The sequence below is a fragment of the Equus quagga genome, chromosome 5 (assembly GCF_021613505.1).
Source record: "Equus quagga isolate Etosha38 chromosome 5, UCLA_HA_Equagga_1.0, whole genome shotgun sequence".
Lineage (NCBI taxonomy): Eukaryota > Metazoa > Chordata > Mammalia > Perissodactyla > Equidae > Equus > Equus quagga.
The window spans coordinates 33,489,384-33,514,276 of NC_060271.1; the positions used below are offsets into that span (position 1 = coordinate 33,489,384).

At 38.3% G+C, this 24,893-nt stretch overlaps 1 protein-coding gene across 15 annotated transcripts in view; it reads left to right on the forward strand.

Annotated features, from left to right (window-relative positions):
• EIF4G3 (eukaryotic translation initiation factor 4 gamma 3) overlaps positions 1-24,893 on the forward strand; it is a 314,955-nt gene that overhangs the window by 273,613 nt on the left and 16,449 nt on the right. For 10 of the 15 annotated variants that reach the window (XM_046660843.1, XM_046660849.1, XM_046660845.1 and 7 more), the window contains 7 exons: positions 941-1,058; positions 2,688-2,908; positions 5,066-5,184; positions 9,296-9,468; positions 20,114-20,239; positions 22,106-22,187; positions 24,026-24,124. In XM_046660843.1, coding sequence (XP_046516799.1) covers positions 941-1,058; positions 2,688-2,908; positions 5,066-5,184; positions 9,296-9,468; positions 20,114-20,239; positions 22,106-22,187; positions 24,026-24,124 — 938 coding nt within the window. The remainder of the gene's footprint in view (positions 1-940; positions 1,059-2,687; positions 2,909-5,065; positions 5,185-9,295; positions 9,469-20,113; positions 20,240-22,105; positions 22,188-24,025; positions 24,125-24,893) is intronic. The other 5 variants (XM_046660844.1, XM_046660850.1, XM_046660846.1 and 2 more) reach the window with 1 other exon arrangement.

Below are 24,893 nucleotides of genomic sequence, written 5' to 3' on the forward strand. Positions count from 1 at the left end.
TCATTTTGCTCAGAAAAAGAATATTAATACCTAGAAGCATTTAATTTCAGGGAGTTGTAAAAGAATAAACAATTAGATTGAAATGCTTTTCAAAAATCTTTATCAAAAGTAATATTTCGAGGTGCCAGCCTGGTGGTATAGCGGTTAAGTTTGCACGTCCCGCTTCAGCAGCCCGGGGTTTGCCAGTTCGGATCCCGGGTGTGGACTATGCACCGCTTGTCAGGCCATGCTGTGGCAGGCATCCCACATATAAAGCAGAGGAAGATGGGCATGGATGTTAGCTCAGGGCCAGTCTTCCTCAGCAAAAAGAGGAGGACTGGCAGCACATGTTTGCTCAGGGCTAATTTTCCTGAAAAAAAAAACCCACAAAGGTCAGATTTTGAGAGATTTGACCTTAGGATTGAAATGTTCAGACCATCACAGACATCTTCAAAGCTGAAGAAGCCTAATGGAATGAATAAAAAGTTTGCTGTTAACCTCCTTCCCATATTTCCCTTCCACTGAATAATTTTGGCCTTTTTTTCTTTAAATTTTAAAAAATTGCATTATTCATTTAAACCCACATGCATAATTTTACATAAATGAGATCATAGCATTTCAATTAGCTTTTTTTTAAGTGAAATATTTTGCTTTGTTTTTGCTTGCCTCCCTCCTTCCCCTGTTTATCACTCCCACCCCCATGCCCTACCAAGGATAATTTATGTTTTTGAAGGAGGAAATAGTTGTAATGAACACAGGTTTCTAAATTCTTTTTTGCATACAAATTTCCTCTAACCCTTTACTTCTAAGAGTATGGTCTGTGGACCCCAGGGGATTGGCATCACCTTGTTAAGCTTGTTAGACATGTCGAGTCTCAGGCCCCGCCCCAAGGAGGCAGATGAATTAGAAGCTATATCTTAGTCATGTGATTTGTATTTTTTTCTCAATCTTCAACACCTAGATGCATTACGGTCAAGTGCTTCCAGTTTAAACAGATTCTCTGCTTTACAACCTCCAGCACCCTCAGGGTCTGCATCATCCACGCCTTTAGAGTTCGATTCCCGACGGACCTTAACCAGGTTAGAAGCTTACTCTCCATGTGAATTCAAGACTAACCGGCTTGTCAGTCAGTCTCTCTATCAATCTGTCTCTCTGTCTTTCTCTTTCTTTTTCTCTGTCTTTCTCTTTCTTTTTCTCTCTCTCTCTGTCTCCGTCTCTCCTCCCTCTCTCTCTCTCTCCTTCTGTCTCTCTCTCTCTCTCCCCCCTACACACACACACACACACACACACACACACAGAAAGATTATGATGATAATCCCTATGGATGGATTCTTTTCATCCCTAAGGTTGATTTACTTTTACTTTTCCTCCTTTAATATTCACATTCTGTAATTTTCAAAATAAGAACGTAATTTGTTCATAGATTTGGGGTGTGGTGAAAGGAAAGGGCAGATTATCCGGCACGTATCTAATAGTTTGCTTCTTAAGAAAACCAGGCCCACGCAGAGAGCCCTGGAGCTTGTGTAGGGCTCTCCAAGCTAATGCCTCAGGATGCTCCAGATTCTCCTAGCAGTCTCAAGCACGTGAATTAAAGGGCATGACAGTCCACCCACACACTTTTCTGTCACACTGTTTTTCAAGTTGTATTTGAGGTTTTTATTTTTTAGTACTCTTTGTATTCTACTATCTTCCTGTTTTCGTTTTTGTAGGATTGATACAGCCAAGTGTTCCGTTGGCTGGTTTATGGAGAGTGGATGAGAGCCTGTAATATAGTGACAGAGAACAAAAGTTTTGATATAAGCACTTTCACAACTGAAGTTTCTTTAAGCTCTCAAACTTTTGGTTTTTATACTATTGCAATCAGTTTGGCAAGGGAGACTTTCTAAACTATGTTACTATTCCCTTGGCTTCTGAAACAAAATGTACTTAACGCAAGTCAACTTCTTAATTATGACTTGGATTATCATTGAGCATCTGTTGTGTTATTGAGGTGTTTGTGGCTCTTTACCCTGCCAGACATTTCCCCCAGTGACTCTGCTTTGTGAGTACTTGTGTATGTTGTTTCATAGTGGTTCGGTTGTTATCATGCCTCTGAGTCTTTCCTCTTCTCTCCCTTTTAATTTGCTGCTTCTGATCTGCCATGAGCCAAGGAACTTTTTGCTGGTTAGAGTTATCTAAAAGAAGACTAAGTAGGGAGATATGGGAAGATTCTCTCTTAAAATGAGTGAAGTATGTGACTGGCTATTCAAAAACTATTTCTGCTACTTGATTATCAGATATTTTCCATATATTTGAAATTTCTGAATAACTAAAGTATCATTGTATAATTCTAAGGTAGTGATACCATGCTCTCTTGGTATTCTGTTGACCTTTTACTCATTTAGCTTATACATTCATCACTGTCTTCTTATTCTTATGAGATTTTTAAAAACTAACATAAGGAGTTGCCATTGGCTTTTTAAAATTATAAGTAGTATCCCTTTGACATTTAAGAAAAACTTAAAGCATATCTTAATATTCCCTTTAAAGCACTGATTTTACTTGTTTACGTAAATAATTACACTTTGAAATATCATTTGTGCCTCACACATCTAAAGTTATCTGTGAAAAATTATTCTTCTTACTTTTAGAAAGTTTTACTGTTGTTTTATAATTTGAATACATGGGGATGGGTGGTCTTTCCTTTGAAAAGTGTTTTGTCTTTTAAGTCGTGGAAGCATGGGCAGGGAGAAGAATGACAAGCCCCTTCCGTCTGCAACAACTCGTCCAAACACTTTCATGAGGGGCAGCAGTAGTAAAGACCTGTTAGACAATCAGTCTCAGGAAGAGCAACGGAGAGAGATGCTAGAGACTGTGAAACAGCTCACAGGAGGCATGGATGTGGAAAGGAGCAGCACTGAGGCTGACCGAAGCAAAACCAGGGAGTCAGGTGAGTGACTTGATATGAACAGGTACAGATGAAGATTTGGGCCTTAAATTTAGAAGGGAAGATACAAAGGAGACTTTGTGTCTGAGTAGATTTCAAAATCTATACATGATAACACACACACCAGTGCCTTAGAAGTTAAAGGTAGGGCCGGCCCTGTGACCAAGTGGTTAAGTTTGCACACTCCCCTTCGGCTGCCCAGGGTTTCGCCAGTTCGGATCCTGGGCAGGGACATGGCACTACTCAGTAGGCCATGTTGAGGCAGCATCCCACATACCACAACCAGAAGGACCCACAACTAAAATAGCAACTCTATACTGGGGGGATTTGGGGAGAAAAAGCAGGGGGAAAAAAGTTAAAGGGTATCTTCATAGTTTTGTAACATATTCTCATTACCCAGATATCCCTTTGTTCAGCAAATTGGTGAATTTTCTTTTTCTCTATTAAATGTGATGATGATGAGGTTCTCTTGCTGTATATTAAGCAATCTGAATTTCTTACAAGTTCCCTGAATAACACCCCACTGTGCATTAGAGTGCCTGTGCATTGTAGAACCCCTCAAATGCGTGAAAATTCTGACATTTTTAGCATGTATATGCTTAGAGGACCAACTCAGATAATGGTCTTAAAATTACCACATGTATTTAACCTATCTCTGTTTCAGTTTTCTCATCTGTTATATTGGGATAATATACTTACCCTGTAGGGTTATTATGAAGACTAAATGAGATGTTAATACGTGTAAATATTTAGAACATTACCCAATAAATACAAAGTTTTCGAAAGGAATTAGATGTCATGATGATGATCATGACAGCAATGAAAAATATTGAAAGATAATTTTCAGCATTTTAAAAATATTGATCCTGAAGTAGTATTTGTTGTTTATAACATTTTTATAGCTTTCAGATTTGTTTCACTCTTTAAATTGTGTCTCCTACCTATGGTCTCTAAATGGATTTCAGAGGCAAATTGAAATGTCTTCTCCCAACAAACAGGTCTCAGATTTTTAGCTTTAGGGACATATGGCTCTCTTATCTGTGCTAGATACTTTGGGAACATAACAGGATAGGACAAGAAAGTACCTTGTGTTTAGTGACTAATGTAGCACAGCTGCCCTATGCATGTTTTCTGTGTGGGTCGTTTGTTCATTCACCACATGTACGCAGAGCGTGTAGTGACCTCTGGGCCCTTGATCCCTGCTGTCGGCCTTCAGCCTGCTGGGTCAGGAAGACCTTTGTCAAATAATTCCACTAAAGAGTATATATATATATATATATAAAGTGCAGACTGAGGAAGATGATATGAAGGAAGGGAACATAGTTCTGAGAGAGTGCTTAACAAACAAACTATATGGAATTGACACAGAGGGATGTCAGGGAGGTTTCCTCAGGTCTAAAGGACCAGTAGGAGTTAAAACAGGTTTGCGAGGAGGGACGGGTATGGAGCAGAGAAAAAGAGCATTCCAGACAGGAGGAGCACCATGAGCAAAGTAGTAATAGATGGAACCATGGCATGTTTGAGCAACTGCCAAAGACCACTGTGGGTAGAGCTCTGCACGATTGTGCAGGCCTCATGTGATCTTGATCATCGAAGCCATGGAAAGGAATCCAAAAACAGAAAGGAACGAGAAAACTCTAATTATAAAAGTTTGTCGGGACTGGCCCCATGGTGGAGTCGTTAAGTTTGCTGACTCTGCTTCGGTGACCCAAGGTTTCGCCAGTTTGGATCCTGGGCACAGACATGGCACCACTCATTAGGCCATGCTGAGGTGGCGTCCCACATAGCACAACCAGAGGCACTCACAACTAAAATCTACAACTAAGTACTGGGGGGCTTTGGGGAGAAGAAGAAGAAGAAGAAGAAAAAGAAAAAGAAGATTGCCAACAAATGTTAGCTCAGGTACCATCTTCAAAAAAAAAGTTTATACTAGCCCTATATCCTTTTAATTGTTATGGATTATGCGTTACTTAGTGCCTATCTATTCTAAAATAAATGTTTCTGTATTCTGCTTTTAGGTATCTTTGTCAAATTTGTATTTATTTTAATACATTTACTGAAAAAACAGTGTAACAACATGTAAATATTGTCAACCATAAATCCACCATTTTAATGATAATTTTTGCCATTTTTACTTTCTCACTTTTTTAACCTCACTAGTAGCAAAATCAGAAATTCCAGCAACATCAGCCTCTGACAAGCCTACATTGTCAGAAGAGGAGATGGAGAGGAAGTCCAAATCTATCATTGATGAATTTCTACACATTAATGATTTTAAGGTAAATGAAATTTTTAGAAACAACAGCAACACCCGGAAAGCTCTGTCGCAGAGAGACATAGTGTCTTGGTTCTGGTCTAAAGCAGTCGTCGTTGTCGACTGATAGGACTTGGAGTGAGTAATCCAAGTCCCACACGCTTCAGTTTGCACAACTCTTATGCATTTCTGCCAAGTACTCTCTTTGGTATTGATACTATGGTGCACAAGATCAAGTGGCAGGAAGACAGAATGGGTACCAATCAGTCCTCACTATGGGATAGTCAAATTGACTGATATTAATGAAGAAAACAACACATTATCATCATGAGGCCTTCCTGCTCCCTATATATTACCTGTCATAATCTTTACAGTCATTTTATTGTCATTTTCATATAACCTTAAAGTATGACTGGCATTACTTTTTCTTTATTTCATAAGTGAAGAACTGAGGCACAAAGGAATAAACAACATGCCAGGGTCAGACGGCCTGAGTGAAACATTTCAAGATGTGGCTTTGAATTTGCTTTAACCCTAACCCCCTTCTTGAGCTTCGTTTTAAGATGGTAGTGAATAAGATAGACATACTGCCTGGCTTCATGAGCCCTATAATCTAGTGGCAGAGATAGTCCATAAACAGATAATTCCACGAATAGTTATTTAAATTGTAGTTGTAATAAATGCTAGTAGACCTCTGGGCTCTTAGAAGGATCATGTAATAAGATCTAGTTTAGGGATCTGGAGTCAGCAAGGCTTATATTTTAAAGTATTTGTCAGATATATTAACTACTTTTTGCTATGGCATTATGTTATTAAAAATTCTTTCACGCTTACTTGTTCTCTTGACAATCTAGTCATTATTTGCTTTCTATACATAAAAGTCACCTTGGTTAACTATAGCCAGCCCACCCTTCTAAAACCCTCAAGCCTCTGAAATTGTCCAAAATTCAGAAGAAGTTTTGATTATGAGCGAGTTGGAGAGGAGTACTTTGCAGAAGCCCTTGGAAATGCAACAAAAATAAAAGAACATTAACTGGAAAGAGCCAAAGAATATGCTTCATATATTATGATTTATTAGATTCCTGGAAAATAAGGAGTATTCTTGTAAACTGGCAGCACAGCTTTTTTTCTTTCGTCGAAGTAGGGAAATGTGAAAGACAAGAAAATGGAAAAGCTAAGAAAGATGAAAAACGAGACAATAAGGAAGCAAGCAGTGGAGATTGGCTTTAGAAATAATTTGAAGGATGCACAAAGTCAGTAAGCAACAAATACTTTGAAAGGGGAAAAGTATGACCCTGTGATGAATTGGAAGTGGGAGAAAAAGAGCTTAGTAACATTTAAGTACAACAAGAGGACTCTTTGAAGAGTCATTAGTGCTAGTCCAGACCTGCGGTATGGAAGACAGAGTCGGTTATGACTCAGGAATTTCATTGTGCAGTGTACAAGGAAGCTTGCTGCAAAGTGGCGATAAGAACCAGGTAATAATGTCAGACATATTGAGGGCTTACTGTGTGCTAGGTGCTATTCTATATGTTTTATATATATTAGTTTACTTAATCCTCATAACACCTTCCTGACATTAATATTATTATAATAGCCATTTTTACAGATAAGGAAACTAAGATGCAAAGATGTAAGGTAACTTGCTGTAGGTCATGCTGCTGCTAAGTGGCAGACTCAGGGTTCAAATCCAGGCTTCTAGCTTTAGAGCATAAGCTATTTTATTGCCTTTAGGGTATTAGTGTGTCATGCTAAAGGATTACCTAAGGAAGAGTGTTTTTCTGACATCTTAATAGGTGCTATTTTTCTTAACAATAATGCAGATTAATATTTTTGAACCTTAGCTTTATGTTTGGCAATGTGCCAAGTGCTTTTGTATACGTTTTTAATGCAATCCTCACAATAACCCTATGATAGGAAGTCAAGGCTGAGAAATTAGGTTCCACTTGTAAACTCATGCTGTAGTAAGTAAATAGCAGAACCGGGATCCAAACCTACGTTTGTCTAAATCCATAGCCTGTGTGTTTAGCCTCTGTGATATATATTTATTGAGTACCAAAAACGTGCCAGCCACATTTTAGGGAATACTGCCTGGATATACTGTCATATATGTAGTAAACACAATAGTCTGCCTTTATGAGTCTTTTATGGACCTTACATTCTAGTGGGAAAGCTCCCCGAAAGACAGGTAATAAATAAACAAACAACAACTGCAAAAAGAAAAATAATGTTTCAGTGCATAGAAATTAAATTAGGTGATATGATAGCCAGTGATTGGGCAGTCACAGAGACTATAGGAGGTGTCATTTCAGCTGAGAGTACAAAGACAAGAAGAATAAAAAACCATGAGAAAATCAGGGAGAAGGGCAAGACTATGAACTGCTGTGACATTAGAAGTACCAGGATAGAGTTAATTGGCATTATATGCAGATTCAGTGAATAAATTCCCATTAGAAAACACTTAGTCACTTCAGGTTAAATACTCAGGGTTGAATACTTGCATTCATTTCCACTCCCTCCTGAAAAGGTGTTATGATGATAATGCTGGGCTTAAAAGCAGGTAATAATCCACAAGGATAGAGAGCATACATACAAGACAGCAGCAACAGTCCGAAAGTTAGAAATTAGAAAGATGAGTGGTAATTTATTTAGCAGACAGTCAATGCCTGTAAGGTGCAGATGTAGCTAGAAACAGAAGGATTGATTGGTTAAAAGTGTATATGTGAAACAGTTTTATATAACAACTGAACCGAATGTTTCAAAAATGCCAATGTCATAAAAAGACAGAGAGAGAAAGGATGATCTAGATTAGAGTCTAAAGAGATATCATGACATGTAGTGTCGCGTTTTCAGCTGGATCCTAGAACAAGAACAGCAAAAAGCTGTATTGGACATTTGGGAACAATTGTGGGGATTCAAATATGTACTATGTATCAGATAATATGTTCATTGACGTTCTTATATGAGAGTTAAATTTCTTAGATGTACAGAAAGAAAACGAACAATTGATGATTCTAAATTGAAGTGAAGGCGTATACGTTGTATTACTCTTTAATTTCTCTGTAGTTGGAAATTTTTTCAGATAAAAAGTTGACATGGGCAAGGTATTAAGTGGAGTAGCAGAGGGGAAATAAAGCCATGTTGAGACATCTGGATGTGTGTGCCTTACTCCCTTCTTCATTCAGGAGCTTGCCCTTCTCACGTGCATCTTCCCCCCTCAGAACAGCTACTCTCTTCAGAGGTTGAACCAAAGGATTTTGTACTTAGAAAAAGTTGAGATAGCTGAGGGTAGGGAGGCACACTGCTGTGTTGGTGACTCAGCGACCCAGGCTGCCAGGCTTTTACCCTCCAGACCAAAGATGCGGACCTAGCCAGATCATCCCATGGTAAGGACCAGTTCACAAGCCCCACACTTCAAGAACTTCCTAAAAGGTTTTTAGTATAGTCACACACCGCCTAATGACGTTTCTGTCAATGATAGACCACATATGCGATAGTGGTCCCATAAGATTAGTACCATTTATCCTAGGTGTGTAATAGGCTATACCATCTAGGTTTGCATAAGTACACTCTTATGATGTTCGCACAATGACGAAATCTCCTAAGGATGCATTTCTCAGAACATACCTCCATCGTTACGTGACGCATGCCTTTCTTTAAGCTAACCGTATTAACTTTCCTATGAAGGAAGACCTTATCTATTGAAGATTTTGCAAATATTAACATACCCAAACAGAATTACCTCATTTGCCACATTAAGGCCTTTGAATGGCATTGAATTTCTGTTTCATAATATACCCTTTTCAGTTCTTTAAATGCTCATAAGATAGTTAAACATTATGTAGACAAATATATTTTTTTACTCTGGTCCTTTGAGTGATCTTTAATGTAATTGTTAACCTAAACACATTAGCCTTATAAAAATATACATTTCTTTTGTTTTTAAATATGACTAATATTGCCCATGTCGGCCTGCATTTTACTGAGCTATATTAATGCTTAAAAAAATAAGAAAACTGTCTTGTTCATAGGGCTTTCTACTGAGTTTTTCATAAGTAAGAGATTTTAAACTTATTTTAACACTATGGTAATGCTGTTCATATTTTGGAGTAAGCTTTTATTTGCTATTTGAACAGGAAGCCATGCAGTGTGTGGAAGAGCTGAATGCCCAGGGCCTGCTACATGTGTTTGTGAGAATGGGAGTGGAGTCCACCCTGGAAAGGAGCCAGATCACCAGGGATCACATGGGCCAATTACTGTATCAGCTGGTGCAGTCAGAAAAACTCAGCAAACAGGACTTTTTCAAAGGGTCGGTATCCTCCTCAAGAGTGGTATTCAGTTACTAGGCTCTTCAGTAGTAAAGTTTAAAAGTACCTATCCTTTTAAGTATTTAGCTTTTTTCATAGACTAGGATTGGGTCCACTATAATATGTTGATGTGTCATATATTGATGATGTGTTGGTTGAGACGATGGTGTTTTGCAGACTGTGCTAGGGCATGCAGGTTATCTTCTGGTGTTCTGCCTCTTACTGTTAGACCTGTGTTACCATGTAAGTAGGGTAGCAGACACCCTTAACTGCACGGATACTCTGAGGCCCTCACAAGCCTATTTACATGCAAGCACCTGCATATTCTTTAAGGAAAAAGCTTTTCTTTATGAAAAAAATTCCGGAAAATTGACTTAAACTTTAAAGCCTTATCCTTTCAATAAACCATAGTTATTTTGGCCGGGAAATGCTTGTCTGTCCACTTTAGCCCCATAGAAGGATATGTAACTCCAAGTTCTTAATGATTTAGCCTGTTTCAAGTTGGTTTCATTGTGATTCCTGTTGATGCCTGGTTTGATGAAATCTGGCTGTCACTGATGTTGTGTTCTCATACAATAAGGTTCTGATATCTTTGTGATACACCATCATCACAAGTGCATGGATCAGGTTTGTTGTGTTTTAGCCACAGAACCTTACCCAGGCTTAGGTTCTAAAACCCATGTTTAAGGTGAAGATTGTGTAGAGTAGAAAATTTGTCTTTGGGGCCATGTTGTGCAAATGTAAGCATAGAATCATACCCAGCAGTGACAGGTGCCCACTCTAAGGGAACAGGAACTCCTGAGGGCCAAACATCAGATTCCCATCTCCCATCTTATACTCACTCGAAGTATATGCTCATTGAGTGGAATGGCAGTAATAATTCTGCACTTAAGTTATTTTTCCCCTTATAAGTCTTTTTTGCCAAGCCCATATTGTATCTTGTAAATTAAATGTGCATGTGATGAAATGTACTGTATATCTTTCAGATATGGTCAACCTCTTAGAATCGTGTAACCATTAAATGCCAAGATTGAATGTACTTAGGAATAATTACTGATTTGATTTTGTGAGGAATGATGACATTGTCTTCAAGGTCTTGGAATGTGTATACTTGCCCCTAGGATCCTTAAATAGTTGTCTTTCAGCAGTAAATTAGTTTTCTCTCAATTCAGTGACTAACTAGACTAAGGCCGTCTGAACCCAGTTAACTTCATAAGAAACTGGCAAAAGTTGCTGTGATTGTCGGCCTTTAAGGCCAAGGTGGTTTCCCAGTTTTAGAAGAGAAATCTGTGGTTCACTTCAGTAACCAGCCAGTGAGAGCAAATGAGGGTATCTACACTCTCACAAATTGAGCTCTGCCCCTAGCCAACTGGAAACTACAATTTCAAGCCCTTAGAAACTACAGTTGCAGTAACTATTATAGTAATATATAAATATTTGCTTTTCACCCAGATATTATGATACATTCACGAGAAAATTTTGAAAATGAGAATGCTAGATTACTATTTACCATTATCTGTCTTTCTTCAAACTATACGCAGAAGTTGATTAGATCTCTGTCCTTACGTAACGTTGTGGGGGAGCATCTAAGGTCATCTTCCTTGGATAATGCCAACTTCTGCCTAGCTTCCTAAACCGGCGTGACTCTGGGAAGCATAGAAAGTAGAAGGCCTCCGAATTTACTGGGCGCTGACCACTTAACTGTTCATCTGCCGTTTCTCCTACAGTTCCTTTCAAGGCATGCACCGCTACTAAATAGTAAGGTAGACTAGACAGAAGTTTCAAATAAGCTTTTTGTGTCAGACTGTTTATAAATAAAGCTTAGATCTTTTGGAATTTTCCTTACAAAATGCTATATAACTCTGAACATAATAGGTGCCACATATAAAACATCTCCACAAAGGCAACACCAAGCCATCCTCTTGGAATTTTCAGGACTTGCATCTAAATACTTTATGACATAAAGTAGATGGGTAGGTAGGTAGATGCATTATTGTGTTGGTAGATGCATTTCAAACTGTGTTGATACAGTCATTTTATCTCATGGCTTCAGAAGACTTCATGTTTAAAACTGTCTACTAAAGGAAGTTGAGTGCAGTTCACTGTTAGCCACGCGATTGGAATCACTTTCACAGTGTAGTAAACAAATGCAATCCAGGATGGTAAACATTGGAGTTGACGGTAGACACAAAATATGTGCCCTTCACGAAGCTTGATATGGTAATATTTCACTCTGCGAGATGTTTGTTGGAAAGGAAGTTCTTATCTCCTCCTTGACTATTTTTTTTGCCGCTTAGGGAATTTCTACCTTGATAAAAAGATGCTATTCAGGGCTTACACAGACATGCATACTAAGTTTCAAATGCAGAATTGCAGAGGTGCTAGGTAACAGTGAAGACCATATGTGCTCACATAGGTAAGATGTACTCTAAATAGATTTTCTTGTAGGAATGCTTTGAAGATAACACTGGAGTATAAGAAGGCTTTTCACCTTCTTTTTACCTGTAGTTAGAGTCTTATGATCAGTCATAATAATACTTAACCAATCTGATTTTGAGATATCTTCACTATCTCTTCCATGTCTATCCAAAGCAGGGTTACATTTTTATTAAGTTATCATAATGCAAATTGTGGAAGATGCTGCTAACAATACCGTTTCCAATTATGTTATATTGTCTTGCCCTTTTAGTAGATTTCTGATCAGAACTTTACTGAATTTTTAAAAATTTTACATGCCACAACTAGAAGGACCTGTAACTAAGATATACAACTATGTACCGGGGGGATTTGGGGAATATACAGCAGGGGGAAAAAAACAAAAGGAAAAATTTTTCTAACTTTTAACCATGTACTCCTTTCTTTAAATTTTAGACAGGAAGCTAGCAGAGAAAATAAAGTAGAGCCTCTGTAGTTGAAATAGGAGGAGGAATGCCTGAAGTCCTGCCTGTGGGCCCCATCAAAGTGCAGTCCAGTGGCGTGATGGTCACTTCTGACCAAGAAGCAAGGATATATTGCAGCCCTGATTCATTCATTCAGCCAGCAAAAAATGTGTATTATGCAAAGCATTGTTATAGGCTCTGTAGTAGTCCAAAGACGTAAAGATAATTACCTAGGAACACACCCAGGATTTTTCTTTCAAAATCATACAAAAGGGTTGGAGCAAAATGGTGGGGTGAGCTGACCCAGGATTCTCTCCCCTCCAAACTACAACAAAGGATTGGAAAAACTGAATTTTAGAGACTAAATCTAATGCCAACACATTAGAGACCTCCAATACCAATAAGGCGGAGATCATAAACCCTACTTACGGCCTCAGAGGCGCTGGAACGGTAGGAGAGAACATCGCTCCCTCCCCTAGAGTCTGTGATCCCTGCGGCACGGGTCAGGAAGCAGTGGGGGAGGGGCCGCGCGACTGGGGATCATCCAGGACTCCTGCCGCTGATTCAGTGGAGACCTGCTGTCGGGGGGGGAAAGCTTCTGTCTGCGGGGACCCTATAAATCAAGGGCCTTGGGAGACTAGAGAACAGAACCGATCTGAATCCAGACCGGCGTGGGAGAATAGTGCCCCTCCCTCCCAGCAAAGCCAGTGGGCGCAGCCATCTTGCCCCAAGGCGGAGAGCTCATAACACGCGGCTCTTGACCCCCATCTAGTGGCGAGTGGCTGTAACTGCAACCGAATTTTACCACCGTACGAAAAAAACCGCTCCTCTACCATCAAGCAATTTATAGAAGCCCCAGACCAGAAGGAAAACAATAAAAACATAGAATTAAGTCCTGAGGACTTGGAATTAGGTAAACTAAGTGATAATGAGTTCAGAGCAGCTATAATCAAAAAACTCAATGAGGTAGAGAGGAAGATAGAGAAACAGGCTGAGTTGTGGAGTTATTTCACAAAAGAGATTGAAATCATAAAGAAGAATCAAACAGAATTACTAGAAATGAAAAACACAATGGGCCAGATAAAACAGAATACGGATTCCCTGAATGCCCGTGTAGACAATATAGAGGAGCAAATTAGCATAATCGAAGATAGGCTGAATAGCACCAGACAGAGGAAGAAAGAGAACTAAGAATTAAAAAAAATGAGGAAAATCTCTGAGAGACAGTGGATTCAATGAGGAGTAAGAACATAAGGATCATAGGAATTCCCAAGAATATGGAAAAGGAAAATGGAGTAGAAAGTGTGCTTAACGAAATTATTGAAGAAAACTTCCCAAATCTAGGGATTGACGGAGAAATGTGTGTAGAGGAAGGTTTCGGATCTCCTAGATTTGTCAGTGTAAAAAGACCTACTGCAAGGCACATAGAAGTAAAATTGGCAAAAAGGAAAGATAAGGAAAGAATACTCAGGGAAGTAAGAAAAAAAAAGAGAATAACCTATAAAGGAGCCCCTATCAGACTGTCAGCGGATTTCTCTACAGAAACCTTACAAGCTAGGGGAGAATGGAGTGTCATATTCAAAGCTTTAAAAGATAAAAATCTTCAGCCAAGAATACTCTATCCAGCAAGAATTTCCTTCAGATATGAGGGAGAAATTAAATCTTTTCCAGACAAACAAAAGTTAAGGGAATTTGTAACTAAAACCCCTCCACTACAAGAAATCCTCAAGAAGGCTCTCATACCTGAAAAAAGAAAAAAGGGAGAAAGGGGACGCAATCCACAGACTAGGGAGACCGATGGATAGAACCAGAACAGGATAGCAAATATTCAACTATAGCATTAGGGTAAAAATAAGGAAACTACCAAAACAAGGACGAGCTTAGCACTCTAACTACAAATTCATCACACGAGTTGGAATAAGAAATGAAAATAATTATTTAGGAGGGGAAGAGCAAAGGGTCTAAATCAGTATTGGTCGAGTAAGTAAGAGACCACCAGAGAACAGACTATATTATACACGAGATTCTAAATACAAACTTCAAGGTAGACACTAAAATAAAGTACAGAACAGAGTCACAAATCATAGATAAGGAAAAATCTAAGAAACCCAGCAAGAGAAATTGCAGTATTAAATGGGTAGTCTAAAGCACACAGGAAAAGAAACACAGGAAAACAAGATAATGAGCAACAGATTGACAGCATTAAGTCCACATGCATCAATAATCACTCTCGATGTGAACGGATTGAACTCTCCAATAAAAAGACACAGAGTGGCAAAATGGATTAAAGAACACGATCCAACAATTTGTTGCCTCCAGGAAACACACCTCAGCCCCAAGGACAAACACAGACTCAGGGTGAAGGGGTGGAGGACAATACTTCAAGCTAATAGCAAGGGAAAAAAGGCAAGTGTTGCATTTCTTATATCAGACCAAGTGGATTTCAAAATAAGACAGGTAAAGAGAGACACAGAGGGGCAACATATAATGATCAAAGGGACACTTCATCAAGAAGAAATAACGCTTATAAATATCTATGCACCCAACACAGGAGCACCAAGATTCATAAAGCAACTATTAACAGACTCAAAGGAAGATGTTAAAAACAACACAATAATAGTAGGGCACCTCAACTCCCCAGTCACATCAATGGACAGATCATCCAGACAGAAAATCAACGGAAACAGTGGAGCTGAATGAAAAACTAAAACAATTGGACTTAATAGACATATATAGATCACTTCACCCTAAAAGAGCTGAATACACATTCTTCTCAAGTGCACATGGAACATTCTCAAGGAGAGACCATATGTTGGGAAACAAGGCAAGCCTCTACAAATTTAAAAAAATTGAAATAATAACAAGCATCTTCTCAGATCATAGTGCTATAAGGCTAGAAATTAATTACAAGAAAAAAAACTGAGAAAGGCACAAAGATGTGGAGACTAAACATCACACTACTGAACAAGCAATGGATCATTGAAGAAATTAAAGAAGAAATCAAAAAATACCTGGAAACAAATAAAATGATAGCATGCCATACCAACTCATATGGGATACAGCAAAAGCTGTATTAAGAGGAAAATGCATCACAGTACAGGCACATCTTAACAAACAAGAAAAATCCCAAATAAGCAACCTTCAAGTACACCTAACTGAACTAGAGAAAAAAGAATAAATAAAGCCCAAAGTCAGCAGAAGGAGAGAAATAATAAAAATCAGAGCAGAAATAAATTCTATTGAAATGAAAAAGGCAGTAGAAAGGATCAGTGAAACAAAGAGCTGGTTCTTTGAGAAGATAAATAAAATTGACAGACCTCTAGCCAGACTTACAAAGAAAAAAGGGAGAAAGCTCAAATAAACAAAATCAGAAATGAGCGAGGAGAAATAACAACAGACTCTGCAGAAATACAAGGAATTATAAGAGAATACTACAAAACACTATATGCCAACAGAATGGATAGCCTAGAGGAAATGGATAAATTCTTGGACTCCTACAATCTCCCAAAGTTCACTCAAGAAGAGGCAGACAATTTGAACACACCAATCACAAGGAAAGAGATTGAAACAGCAATCAAACACATATCGAAGAATAAAACCCCAGGACCAGATGGCTTTCCTGGGAAATTCTGCCAAACTTTCAGAGAGGATTTAATACCTATCCTTTTCAAGCTATTCCAAAAAATTAGGGAAGATGGAACACTTCCTAACACATTCTATGAGGCCAACATCACACTAGTACCAAAACCAGACAAGGACACCACGAAAAAAGAGAACTACAGGCCAATATCACTGATGAACATAGATGCAAAAATTCTAAACAAAATTTTGGCAACCAGGATTCAGCAATTCATCAAAAGGATCATACATCATGATCAGGTGGGATTCATACCAGGGACACAGGGATGGTTCAACATCCGCAAATCAATCAGTGTGATACACCACATCAACAAACTGAGGAATAAAAACCACATGATCATCTCAATAGATGCAGAGAAGGCATTTGACAAGATCCAACAACCATTTATGATAAAAACTCTCAACAAAATGGGCATAGAAGGAAACTACCTCAACATAATAAAGGCCATATATGAGAAACCCATAGCCAACATCATACTCAATGGGCAAAAACTGAACCCCATCCCCCTGAAAACAGGAACGAGACAAGGATGCCCTCTATCACCACTCTTATTTAACATAGTACTGGAGGTCCTGGCCAGAGCGATCAGGCAAGAACAAGGAATAAAAGGAATCCAAATAGGGAGAGAAGAAGTGAAACTCTCGTTGTTTGCAGACGACATGATCTTATATATAGAAAAACCCAAAGAATCCATTAGAAAACTCTTAGAAGTAATCAACAACTACAGCAAAGTTGCAGGGTATAAAATCAATTTGCGTAAATCAGTAGCATTTCTCTACTCCAATAATGAACTAACAGAAAAAGAACTCAAGAACACAATACCATTCACAATCGCAACAAAAAGAATAAAATACCTTGGGGTAAATTTAAGGAAGTGAAGGACCCTTATAATGAAAATTACAAGGCCTTTCTGAGAGAATTGGATGACGACATAAGGAGATGCAAGGACATTCCATGTACATGGATTGGAAGAATAAACATAGTTAAAATGTCCGTTCTACCTAAAGCAGTCTACAGATTCAACGCCATCCCAATCAGAATCCCAAAGACATTCTTTACAGAATTAGAACAAAGAATCCTCAAATTCATATGGGGCAACAAAAGACCCCGAATTTCTAAAGCAATTCTGAGAAAAAAGAACAAAACGGGAGGCATCACAATCCCTGACTTCAAAACATACTACAAAGCTACAGTAATCAAAACAGCATGGTACTGGTACAAAAACAGGTGCAGAGATCAATGGAACAGAATTGAAAGCCCAGAAATAAAACCACACATCTATGGACAGCTTATCTTCGACAAAGGAGCTGAGGGCATACAATGGAGGAAAGAAAGTCTTTTCAACAAATGGTGCTGGGAAAACTGGAAAGCCACATGTAAAAGGATGAAAATCGACCATTCTTTTTCACCATTCACCAAAATAAACTCAAAATGGATCAAAGACCTAAAGGTGAGACCTGAAACCATAAGGCTTCTGGAAGAAAACGTAGGCAGTACACTCTTTGACATCACTATTAAAAGGATCTTTTCGGACACCATGCCTTCTCAGAGAAGGGAAACAATAGAAAGAATAAACAAATGTGACTTCATCAAACTAAAGAGCTTCTTCAAGGCAAATGAAAACAGGATTGAAACAAAAAAACAACCCACTAACTGGGAAAAAATATTTGCAAGTCATGTATCTGACAAAGGCTTAATATCCATAATATATAAAGAACTCTCACAACTCAACAACAAAACATCAAACAACCCAGTCAAAAAATGGGCTGGCGACATGAACAGACATTTCTCCAAAGAAGATATACGGATGGCCAATAGACACATGAAAAGATGCTCCTCATCGCTGATCATCAGAGAAATGCAAATCAAAACTACACTAAGATATCACCTTACACCCATTAGAATGACAAAAATATCTAAAACTAATAGTAACAAATGTTGGAGAGGTTCTGGACAAAAAGAAACCTTCATACACTGCTGGTGGGAATGCAAACTGGTGCAGCCACTATGGAAAACAGTATGGAGATTCCTCAAAAAACTAAAAATAGAACTACCATACGATCCAGCCATCCCACTACTGGGTATTTATCCAAAGAGCCTGAAGTCAGCAATCCCAAAAGTCCTGTGCGCCCCAATGTTTATTGCAGCACTGTTTACAATAGCCAAGACGTGGAAGCAACCTAAGTGCCCATCAACAGACGAATGGATAAAGAAGATGTGGTACATATATACAAAATCATACAAAAGGATTTAGGAACTAAATCCTAAAAAGAAATAAGTCTCTTGCAGGCTTGTTCTACACAAATCTTATGTTCAGCCAAATATTTTTTTTATCCGCAGTGTGAATTTAACCAATGATTGTCAACTATCCCGTGGTGAACTGACTAATCAAGAAGTAGAAAACAAAGGCAAGAATATGGGTACCTTTTAGTTGTAATAGGACGTGAAAATAACAGTAGATATACTGCTGAAAGACCAGGAAGGCTGTAGTTGTCTCATGAGCTCGTTAAACAGCTTAATTGTGTGCTGCTATCCCATGGAACATGAATTGGCATTGTAGGGTCATTAACCAGAAATTCTGGAGTCCATCCAGGTTATATTCCATCAGTGGCACATTAGCTGAGCTAAAAGATATACATAATGAGACAAGAGTCAAGTGTCTGTTGTATAGCAAATAGATGTCAAATAAATTGCAAATTGTGAGGTCAGAAAGTTGGCATTAAGGATTCAGGAAGCCCAAAGTTGAATAATGTGACTGAGCTGAAAACTGTTTTGGAATGGCACCTTCAGAAGGGTGACCCTGCCTTGTAGTTGTACCTTGTTTTAAGTGAAAAATTTTAATAACGTGGGCTTCTGAGGCAGGTAAAAAGAGTGACATACTCTGACTAGAAACTGGAACTGCGGTGAAAAAGCACACATTTTATGTATTCAGAGATCTGAAAGGATGTGAAGACAAATACTGCGTGCCCATGGTCCCTTCATTCATTCATCCCTTTCCTTACTATTTTGTGGATTTCCTTGTAATTATGTATATGTCTTCTATAGTTAAATTTACTTTTGCTTTTGTACTTTTTAATTTGCTGTATATTAACTAATTAATGGTCTCAAATTATCTTTTTAAAGTTCTAAATTAATAGGTATGATTTTCAGCCTAAATAAGACCATGCTGCTATTTTGCATTTGACTTTCCTAAGTTTAAATCCCATTATTTTACGTCACATTGAGAAATATTTCATCCCATGAAAGTCTGAAACCCTTAGCTGTTCTTTTTTTTAAGATTTGATTTTTCCTTTTTCTCCCCAAAGCACCCCGGTACATAGTTGTCTATTTTTAGTTGTGGGTCCTTCTCATTGTGGCATGTGGGATGCCGCCTCAACGTGGCATGATGAGCTGTGCCATGTCCGCTCCCAGGATTCGAACTGGCGAAACCCTGGGCCGCCGCAGCAGAGCACACGAACTTAATCATTCAGCCACCGGGCCGGCCCCTTCCATTAGCTTTTCTTTAGAGGTACAGAGTTTGTAACATGTCCCAATGATCATGTTATTAGTAATGTTGTCAGACTCTTTTATATCCATCCAGTTTTCCCCCCCATTGTAAGTTCCTCAAGGACAAGAATTTTTGTTTTTTCATCTCTTTGCATCTGGTCTGCATTACATAAAGTTTTTAATCAGTGCCTCTGACTGACTCAGAGGATACAATCGTCAACTGTGGTGAGCTCTTTATGGTGTGGGGTTAAATTGAGTAGCTCTTCCCCCAGAACTTCACGGGGCTGCCTAGTTTTCATCATTTAAGCCTTTCAAATGTCACCTCCATACAGAAGGATTTGCTGACACACACCCCCCCCCCCCCCACCCTGTCCTGGGATATCCTGATAGCACAGTTCAAGTTCTTCAGAATATTAGGCCCAACTGCAAGTATGCTTTTGTCTGTGCTCTTCTTCCTCCCCACGCTAATACAGGCTCTTTGAGAGCAGGAATTTGTTTACCAGTTAGTTTATGCCTAGAAAAGTCCTTAACATAGCAAGCACTTAATAGGTATTTCTTGACTGACTGATTTTTTGGTCTCTTTAATTATTCTTAACTTTTGAATTACATTTGCATGTGAGTTTTTTTCCTGTTCTCTTTCAGTTTTTCAGAAACATTGGAATTGGCAGATGACATGGCCATTGATATTCCCCATATTTGGTTGTACCTTGCTGAACTGGTGACCCCCATGTTGAAAGAAGGTGGAATATCCATGAGAGAACTTATCATGTAAGCTGCACTTGTGTACTTTGATGTGTATCAAGTTTAACTCATGCAGAACTCATCAGCTGGCTGTCTAGCAGAGTGCTGTTTCCTTGGTGTCTCTGGAGACCCTTGAATGCAGCTTATGACTCTTTAAGATTTCTAATTTCACAATAAAAATGTTCCATTATACTAGATCTACACTGGAGAGGCGATGGGGATTTGATCGCCCTGTAGTCCAGTGAGGGTAGCAGGGATTGCAGATAGAGCTTTAGAGTCATGTAACTGGAAGGTAATTACTCCTGGAAGCTTAATGTTAATCTGACTTTTATATCTTTCGTTGTTCCAATGCTGTTAGAAGTGCTATTTCCACATAATAGCTTGTCAGATGTGACAACTGCATAGTACATGCTTGGATTGTAATAAAAGGAACTGAGATCTCAGGCATTCCTAGATTTGGACATGAGTGGGCAATTGCTACATTGTACAGACTAGTATTTCCCAAATGCTTCTTCAAAACATTATTTCCTTAAAAACTATTCATATAGTCAAATGCAAATCAAAACTACACTAAGATATCACCTTACACCCATTAGAATGACAAAAACATCTAAAACTGATAGTAACAAATGTTGGATAGGTTGCAGAGAAAAAGGAACCTTCATACACTGCTGGTGGGAATGCAAACTGGTGCAGCCACTATGGAAAACAGTATGGAGATTCCTCAAAAAATTAAAAATAGAACTACCATACGATCCAGCCATCCCACTACTGGGTATTTATCCAAAGAGCCTGAAGTCAGCAATCCCAAAAGTCCTGTGCGCCCCAATGTTTATTGCAGCATTATTTACAATAGCCAAGACGTGGAAGCAACCTAAGTGCCCATCAACAGACGAATGGATAAAGAAGATGTGGTACATATATACAATGGAATACTACTCAGCTGCAAAACAGAACAAAATCATTTCATTTGCAATAACATGGATGGACCTTGAGAGAATTATGTTAAGTGAAATAAGCCAGCTAGAGAAGGATAATCTGTGTATGACTCCACTCATATGAGGAATTTAAAATTATGGACTAAGAACAGTTTAGTGGATACCAGGGGAAAGGTGGGGTGGGGGGTGGGCACAAAGGGTGAAGTGGTGCACCTACAACACGAATGACAAACATTAATGTTCAACTGAAATTTCACAAGATTGTAACCTATCATTAACTCAATAAAAAAAAAGCTATTCATATAGTCAAACTCTGCATACTGTTATGTCCCCTTTGCTTTGAGATTCACAAAGGGTATTATAGCACCTTAAAGAGTATGAGAATCCTGTAGTAAATCAAAGCAACAAATAAGAACTATTTAGCTTTGTTTAATTCCGCATTGCCTCACTTAATTGACTGTAGAATCCTTTTTTAGGGAATAATTATTGATATCCTATAGAACACAGTTTGGGAAATACTGATTTAGACTAGACTCTGAAAAAATTGGTCCCTTTCTGTTTCATCCATATTCTAAAGAAAAACTTCCTTTCTTAAGAACACTTCATAACTAAACTTCACAAGTCCCTGTTACTTAAGGGAGCTTGAAGTGGAGTTTACATACATAGATTATTGAGACTGATCTGTGCATTGCTTCTGTCACTGAAGCAGTTAAAGAAAAAGGCAAAAATCAGTAATTCTAAAGGCCCTTTCCAGCTTCTCCATGACGCATAAAGTGGACCTGAAGTCTCTGAACTACTTCTGCTGACAGTTGCTTAGATTGTGCACTGGAGCTTTGGCTTGCCCAATGTTATTTAGGTTGCACAGTGTCTGTTCTTTTGACACACATTGTTTGCCTACTGTTCTAGAACAGGGAATTTATTCAAGGTATTTAATCACTGCTCTTATCTTTTACAGAGAATTTAGCAAACCTTTACTTCCTGTTGGAAGAGCTGGTATCTTGCTTTCTGAAATATTGCACCTTCTGTGCAAACAAATGGTAAGTGTTAAATTGAATGTCAGACTCAACAGCAAATATTAGGAAAGGCAGTGATTTTGATCTTGAGTTATCTGTGAAAAGGTTAGGTATCACTGTGCAAGTAATGGTTTCCTTTTATTATTTGAAAAAAGAGTGAGGTCTCTGTTTCAATATAGTTTCTTCCAGAGGTATATTTGTCCTTTTGTTTACTAGGAATTTGGGAAAGAATTATCTAATCTCAACTAGATTTGGTATAATTCTAAAAAAATCTCAAGATATGTTTTATTTGCAGCTAGTAATTTTCTCTTCTCTTGAAACAAAATGACTACATTATTTATACTTTTTAATAGATTTCAATGAAAACTCGCCTGCTTTCAGAGAAAGATAGGGTTCATAAAATGATTAGTTTTATTATTTTTGAATCATGACTAGGTAATCTCATTAGAAATAGGTGGTAAAAATGATTCTGCAGGATTGTAAATTTGTATCTTAAATTTATTTTAGTTTAATAAATGCTGCATAATTTTATGCAAAGGTCTATGACCCCATCTCAGTCTGCAAAGATTACTAAACCTTTGAAGAATTTGTGGACTCCAGAGGGAGACAGACAAGTCTAAACCAGTAGTTTCCAAAGAGTGCATCAGTGTGAAGTTAGAGGTCTGAGAGGTTTGGGAAAGTGGTGTAGCATCACACAGATGATGTAACACCTGGGATGAGAGATGTCAAAACGACACAACTCGTGAAAATTTTGGAGTGATTTCTGACTTACTCAAACCAGAGCCAGTTTTCATTGTTTTATAGGCATTGATTAAAAAAAAATTTCAACATTTCATTTCTCCCTCTGAATCTACAGTAGTTCTTCTGTATCACATTTGTGTAACAGTTAGTCACAGATAGGTGTTCTAAATAGCCTGGTCTCTAGTTCTAGCTGATTATCTATTTGTTGTTAATACTCTTTGCTTGATGTCACTGAAGTTTTTATTGAACTCTAATTTTTAGATCCAAAATTCCCTCCTCCACTTCTTCCTACTTAACTTTAGTCCTTATTTAAAACTCAAATTCTTTTTGTTTGTAGAAACAGAAAGCAAATTCTCACACTTCTCCTAAGTAAACGCAAATTATCATAGAGCATAAACTCTGCAATAAGACAGCCTTGGTTTAAATCCTGTTTCTACCAAGTTAGCAGCTATGTGTTGGGCAAGTTTTTCTATGAAGTAATGAATACGTGTTCCTTAGATGACAGCCGCAGCCTCAAAATCTGACGTTTTCCTTTATCACTGAGACTTTTTTGAGGCAGTGCACTTGCACCTCCTCACCGGTTTCGAAGCTGACAACAGCTCTTCTCTGTTGTTTCTTGGGCTCAGACTTGCACTTGGTACTCTTGAAATACTTCCCATTCCTGGGTCAGGAGCAACACCTTCCTTAGTCATTCTCATGTTAGGCAGCATGATTATGATCCACTATGAAGAGGAATTCCAGTGAAGCTTGTTGAATGGCTTTAATAGCAGATGCATATAGCACTATCTAGGAAAAGAGACAGTGTTAAATTTATAAACTCTGTGCATTGGATTTTTTTTAGGTGATTGTGTTCATAAATCTCAAGCACCAGCTTGCAAATCCTCAGTTTAGTCATCTGGTAATGAAATTATTGAATCTTAAATAGCTATACTTCAATCATTCACTGTTATATTTACATACATTCAGACATCTCAGTTTGAAAGATAAACGTCCTAAGAAATTAACTTCATATCAGCAAGGAAAAGTTTTGACTTTTCAGTCTTTACAGTCCCACACTCTTCTCTTCAAGCAAGCCTTCTTCTAATGTGAAAGTAAATGGACTGGCCTTGTCTCTGTTTTAGAGCCATAAGAAAGTGGGAGCCGTATGGAGGGAGGCTGACCTCAGCTGGAAGGACTTTTTACCAGAAGGGGAAGATGTACATAGTTTTCTCTTGGAGCAGGTGAGTAAGAACAAGGTGTGCACCTGCCTTTTTGGTAGTGGTTGATCTGTTTCATAGAGGAACTGAAGGTAGTTTCATTGATATTCCAATCATTAAAATTAGACCAAGATAGGAATCATGGTCAAGCTGTCCTTTAAGTCCATGTATTTAAGACCACTCCAACTGTGCATTCATTAGATGATAGATAAAAATTAAAATTTAAAGGACTTAGCCTTACTTAGAAAACATGCTACATGTCTTCATGAAGCAGAAATGATACTGATAAATAAAGCAGGGGTAATAGGGTTAAAGCTGCAAGTCTTATGAGCTCTGGGTCTGAAAGCAGGCAGAGATAGCCAGAAGTTATTTCTGTTGGGTAATAGGGACTAGAATGCCTCTTACCGATATAAGATTAGATACAGGCTTACTGCGTGAAAACAAGTGATAACTCCATAGATAAATAAGTTCAAGGGAAGTAGACAGTCTTAGAGCCAGAACCTTAGCTAGACTCCTACTGACTTGGTGACTAGATCTAGAAATCCACAACAAGGCAGAAGACCCCATGATCAATATAATCAGTTCCTAAACAAAGAATTCTAGGGGACCAGATAGAGGCAACCATAAAAGTATTAAACTAGGAGGAGTGACAGAGAAAGAAAACAAAAATCTTCCTCTGAAAATGATCCTGCAAGTCAGAATCCTAAAACCTATGAGGAAAATCAAAGGTAAGACAGCCAACAAAATCAGTAATAGGGAGAAAAAAAATTACTCTTAGGTAAAAAGAAAATGA